Below are 6,176 nucleotides of genomic sequence, written 5' to 3'. Positions count from 1 at the left end.
CATTGGAACTGACTTTGATTTCAGATTTGGAAGCTCAAGGGTGGTGGGTCCTTTGGGCACTCGAATAGGATGTGATTGAGAATTTGCTTTAGAATCATTGCAGAGTGTGCAGCGGGAATTGTATTCCGCAGGATACATCAAGGAATAGATATAAGGATTTCGTAATGTCCCCATCTGAAGTTGCCACCAGGAAACCTGCTCTGCTTTGGTGAGAGATTTGTGTGGGGGTGGGTATTTGAAGTTTGAGCTGAGAGTCATTGCCTTCTGTAGTCACCTTCGTCCTTGGTACAGTGTATTGTGCTGCTTCTTGAAGATGTGTACCACCAAGTAATCCAGTTGTCTAGGCTAGTGGGATTTTGTTTCCAAGTGGACTCAAACATGTCTGCAGCCATTTAAACATGAGCTTAGAGCTTAAAAAGCAGTTCAGTAATGCAGCAGTTGTTTCTGAATGTTGCAATGTTTTTACTGTTGCTAGTGAAATGCAGCACAATATTTACATACACTTCCCCCAGCAGCAGTATATAGTCTGCAAAAGATGCAGAAGCCAGTTTTCATTTGACTGTAGTCAGAGCATAGAGGAATGATTAAACAGGCCCTGCCATCCAAGCTGCATTCCAGAAAGTGTCGTGGTTTTTCACGAAGAGCACCAAGATTTTTTAGCCATCAGTCATGTAAATGGCACCTGCAGCAAGCTCGAAGAGGATTTCCATGGTATCTGCTGCCCTGCACTGCTTTGTGCATGCTCAGGCATTGCTATAGCAAGAGCGATACCAGTTGCTCTCGGCGTCCCAATTGGTCATGTAAGTGGTGTTCATGGCAATGCCTACTTGTCGCCACTGAAAAACTGCTGTAATGCAGTACAATGCCCTTTTATTTTTCATCTTTCCGACACACATCTCGATCAGCGGTGAAACACTGTGTGCATATCAGTAAAGCTGACCAGAAACTTCATAGAAATGAAAGTTGAACTTCTTGTGGACTGTCTCTGTAGAATCACAAAACACCACAAAAGTAATTGTTCAATACAGTATGCTGTCAGAAAGACTGTACAAGTTACAGGAGGCAGTAAAGACATTTCAGATATGGCTTTATGCTGTAGAGCTCAGTTGGGCACAGTTAATACAAACGACCCAAAGTATACACAGCTTTTCTACTGACTAAACTTTCTCAATGTGTTCTGTTAAGATGGAGATCTCCTTCACTTCTTCACTTTATTCACCTTAAAGACCCCCTTCAGGGGGTATTACATAAGGGGTGGGTTAATATGTTGATCAACAAGTACAAGTCATTGCTTTGAAATAATTGCTTAGCGTATCTGAAAATGCAGACAGGTGTGTGATGGCAGCGATATCGGTGGGGAGGCCATTCCAGTCCACAACAGTTCGGAGAAAAAATGAACCTGAAAAAGTTGCAGTACGCGACACAGGGCGGGCGATCTGAAACGGATGGGCAGTGCGGTGAGATATGCGGTTCGGATGAGTAATGTAGGGTGGTTGATTTAGAGAACTATGGAAAAACTTGTGGAGCAAATAGAGGCTGGCAATGCGGCGGCGGTCTGCGAGGCTTTCAAGAGCGGAATTCTTCTTCAGAGCTGAAACGCTGGTGGTATATGAATATGCAGAGTGAATGAAACGAATGGCGCGGTTCTGAACTGATTCGAGTGCATTTGTTAGGTATGCATGGTGTGGGCTCCAGATGGGGCTGGCGTACTGAAGTTTGGGTCTGATGAGGGTTTTATAAGCGAGCAGCTTCACGTGTTGCGGCGCATGACGAAGATGACGTTTCATGAATCCTAGAGATCTGTTAGCAGATGATATGATTGTGGTAATGTGTGTTCGCCAAGAAAGATCGCTGCAGAGGGTGACACCAAGATACCTAAACGATTGGACGCTTTCTATAAACGAGTTAGCAACTGCATAGGAAAAAATAAGAGGGTTGTGTTGTCGATGAAAGGAAATGAGTTTGCATTTGTTAGCATTTAGCGTCATTAGCCAGAGGTCACACCATTTATGGACGCTGTTAAGGTCGTTTTGAAGGGCCATTTGATCAGAAATGTTAGTGACAGTGCGATAGATTACGCAGTCATCAGCGAAGATACGAATTTTACATGACACATGTGAAGCTAGATCATTAATATATATTAGAAACAAGAGTGGGCCGAGCACAGATCCCTGAGGGACGCCAGATTTAACAGGGAGAGCGCTTGAGCGGTGGTTGTTAATAGAAACGAACTGAGATCGGTTAGCTAGAAATTCTTTAATCCATTGCAGGATATTAGGGTGTAAATTTAAAAGGGCGAGTTTTAGTATTAGGCGCTGGTGAGGTACCTTGTCAAATGCCTTCGCAAAATCTAAAAATAACGCATCGGTCTGCAGGTTGCGGTCAAGGTTAGCATGCACGTCGTGAGTGAAGATTGCCAGTTGGGTTTCGCAGGAGAGCCCCCTACGAAACCCGTGTTGAGCCGGATCAAGGAAGCTGTTTGAATCTAGAAAGTTTATGATATGGGAATAGATGACATGTTCCATGATTTTGCAAGGCACGCTGGTTAAGGAGATGGGACGATAATTTAGCGGAGAATCCTTTTGACCTGATTTGTGGGCCGGGATGACCCTCCCCACCTTCCAGTCGTCCGGTAAAGTTCCTGTCGACAGCGATTGCAGAAACAGTAATGAGAGATAAATGGCAGAAATGTGTTTTGTGTTTTTCAGTACTTTTGAGTTCATTTCGTCCACTCCAGCGGCTGACGAAAGTTTAATTCTGTCGATAAGGTTTTCGATACCCTGCGCTGTGATTTCGATGGGAGACATTGCTGGCAGTGTTAGAGTAGGCGGAGTGGGCAATGGTGAGGCAGTTTCGTTTGTGAAAACAGATACAAACGCGCGATTAAATATTTCGGCACATTCAGTATCACTGGCATCCTCGCCTGCGGCATTCGTTAGAGCGATGATGCGAGTTGCTTGCGGGTTTATTATTTCCCAAAACCTCCTGGGGTTATTCGTTAGGATTTTTGGTAGATCAGTTTGGAAAAATGCTTGTTTGGCGCAGCGAATTGCATTGTAATACGTGTCCTCGGCCTGATAGTACCTATCCCATGCATCTGCGTCTGGGCTCCGTTTCGCTGCACTATAAAGTCGTTTTTTTTTTCTTTCTAATCTCTTAAGGTTGTGTGAAAACCACGGTTTTTGGCGGTTTGCTCGAAAGCTGATAGAGGGAATAAATTTGTTTGTCAGTTCTTCGATCTTCTTTTTGAAAATCGACCAGTTATCATTGACAGACCGGTGATGAAATGTGGATTGAAAATAAGGCAGGAATGCTTCTAGCTCGTTGTTGATTTCTTCGTAATTGCCTTTGTCGTACATACGGATGGTTTTCTTGAACGTTTGGCGGGATGTGGGGGAGAACTTGAATATGGCATGAATAACCTTATGATCACTGATTTCACGCAGGTAAGTAACCGATGATAAGCTTTCAGGGTTGTTGGTCAGTATTAAGTCCAGAATATTTGAAGATCCGTGAGCGACGCGTGTCGGTTCGAGCACCATTTGCGTCAGGTTAAAGTTTAAGCATACATCTACGAATTCTCTTGCTTCAGGGTTACCGGCGGTTAGTGGTCCTACGTTTTGCCAATCGATGCCAGGGTAGTTAAAATCGCCTAAGAGAACAATTTGCGCACCAGGGTGTTTTTTAGTAATTTGGACTAGTGCATCGTTCAGGTTAAGCGCGAATCCTGGGTTGCTGTTGGGGGCCCTGTAGCAGACGCCAAGTAGAACTGTTTCCGGTGGAGCGCAACATTTTAACCACAATATTTCTAGATCTGAACTAATGTTAACATGAGAACAAGATATTTGGCTGTTAATGGCAATAAGAACACCTCCTCCGCGTGTGCCTTGACGATCATTGCGGTAAACATTGAAATTTGGCAATTCATCCAGAATTTCATTATCTGTCACGTCGCTTGTCAGCCACGTTTCAGTTAAGATTAATATGTTGCTGCCTGAAGATGACAGGAGATTAGACAGGGCTTCGCGCTTTGGAAGGAAACTGCGTATATTGGTGTAGATTATGGAAAAAGAAAGATTAACTCGACGGGTAGCCTGTGGTTGCTTGCGCGCGATCCGACGGCGACATGATTCCTATGCGATTTCTTTCACGGTCTGTGTGTCTTGGTCAAACATATAACGTTTTGGTCCCATGTGCAGCGTTTTGTATCGAAGGGAAAAGGGTCCTGACTTGGTTCTGGCGAAAGCCACAAGGTGTTTTCGGGCATTTCGGACGGGCCGAGAAAAATCTTCGCCGATACTGAAATCTGTATTTTTAAGCTTAGGGCCATTCGAAAGAATGACCCCTTTGGTTTTGAAAGCAGACAGCTTCACTATTATAGGTCTGTGGCGGTCAATGCTGTGACGGCCAAGGCGGTGTGCGCGCTCTATGTCTTTAGGGTCGATTACGAGGTTCAAGCTATCAAGGCAGTGCTGGATTATTATTTTTTCTGATTGGTCATATGATTCTTTCTCATTTGGGTCGGGAAGTCCATAGAATACCAGATTGTTTCTTCTTGAGCGGTTCTCAAGGTCATCCAGACGTGTGTCTATCTCGGAAAGCTGGTGGGTCGTTCTAGCAGTGCTGGTTTGAAGTGTTTCGATTTCTGTTCGCAGGGTACTAATTACCTCAAATTGGGTTTCAAGATTCGCAATTCGTTCACTTAGGGCAGATATTGTTTTATCTGTTGTTACTAGTTGATTTTTCAGGCCTTGGACTTCAGAAATAAGTTTTCTCTGACCAGTGCTCAACTTTTGCAGTTCGGCCAAAACAGCATCAGTATTAGGTGGTCCCGGATTTGTTTCAACATCGCCCGATAGTAATAGTAAAGCACGAATCACATTGACACATTCAACAGCAAGGCAGAAGCAGCACTGTGGGCTCGGCAGCTGCACCAGACAATAATTACTAGATTTCTTAGCAAAAAGAGTATATGGAACACCGACCTGCATGACGAAGGTAAGCGGATTAGCGGTCCGTACAGTGGCACAGCCGCAAAGCCCACAGTGTGCCGAAAGTGGGTGTCGCTGTTTTATAGCTGACGCAAACGGTGCTGTCGGTGACGATGGGGCTGCCGACGCCGCTTGTTTGGTCCAGTTTTCGAGAGGTGGCGTTGCCAGGGGCTCCCAAGTGTCGGTGGCGACCGGGTGACGAGCACAAATTTCGCCTTCTTGGTGTGGCGTCCAGATGCCTGGTACGATGCCAGGTGGTCTGGCCGTCAAGACCGGCAGGAAAGCGAAGGCGATGATTTGAGCAAAGACCTGCATGACGAAGGTAAGCGGATTAGCGGTCCGTACAGTGGCACAGCCGCAAAGCCCACAGTGTGCCGAAAGTGGGTGTCGCTGTTTTATAGCTGACGCAAACGGTGCTGTCGGTGACGATGGGGCTGCCGACGCCGCTTGTTTGGTCCAGTTTTCGAGAGGTGGCGTTGCCAGGGGCTCCCAAGTGTCGGTGGCGACCGGGTGACGAGCACAAATTTCGCCTTCTTGGTGTGGCGTCCAGATGCCTGGTACGATGCCAGGTGGTCTGGCCGTCAAGACCGGCAGGAAAGCGAAGGCGATGATTTGAGCAAAGACCTGCATGACGAAGGTAAGCGGATTAGCGGTCCGTACAGTGGCACAGCCGCAAAGCACAATGGACAGAATGAAATGCAGAGAGTCCTTTAAGACCCATGGATGTTCGTTGCTTCATTATGGAGAGCAATGTGAACAAACCTTCACTGTGGTGATCAGATACTATATCACAGAACAAGTACTGATAGAACTGTTGGGCAGAAACATCCAATATACATTGAACCGAACGACATTCTTACTCAGTGGAATGCTTATCATACTGCTTATCAGTGTACAGATATTACTTCATTACCCCATGAACTGCAGGCACACTGGCTACCCCTGTTCACACATTTCCTGGCTGCCAGCACCTCCTTATGTAAAATTCATGGGTAGCAAGTTGCGCCCAACGGTTTCGGCAACTAACTGTCTGACACGCATCATTTTTATAACACTCAAGAAATGAAGCTACTCAAAAATAAAAAAACACAGCCACTTGCGAACAGGATAATCTTCCCGAAAAGAGCATGCAACAAATAAAAAATGCACGCTTCTCAGCTACTTAACAATAAACAGCAGCAGCAA

The 6,176-nt window shown here is 45.6% G+C and overlaps 1 protein-coding gene across 1 annotated transcript; it reads right to left on the bottom strand.

The window, feature by feature from the left end:
• Window positions 1–1,720: 1,720 nt before the first annotated feature.
• On the bottom strand, window positions 1,721–5,657 carry LOC144116110 (uncharacterized). The gene has a single exon (XM_077650788.1). The coding sequence runs from the start codon at window positions 5,619–5,621 to the stop codon at window positions 4,134–4,136; it is 1,488 nt and encodes a 495-aa protein (XP_077506914.1). The 5' UTR covers window positions 5,622–5,657; the 3' UTR covers window positions 1,721–4,133.
• Window positions 5,658–6,176: the final 519 nt, after the last annotated feature.

Source organism: Amblyomma americanum, chromosome 1 (genome assembly GCF_052857255.1).
Source record: "Amblyomma americanum isolate KBUSLIRL-KWMA chromosome 1, ASM5285725v1, whole genome shotgun sequence".
NCBI classification, from domain to species: Eukaryota; Metazoa; Arthropoda; class Arachnida; order Ixodida; family Ixodidae; genus Amblyomma; species Amblyomma americanum.
Note: the sequence above shows the minus strand (reverse complement) of the source record. Positions and strands in the feature narration are given on the sequence as shown.

Coding starts and splice junctions, on each gene's coding strand:
- LOC144116110 (XM_077650788.1), bottom strand. CDS start 5,621: ATGCAGGTCTTTGCTCAAATCATCGCCTTCGCTTTCCTGCCGGTCTTG.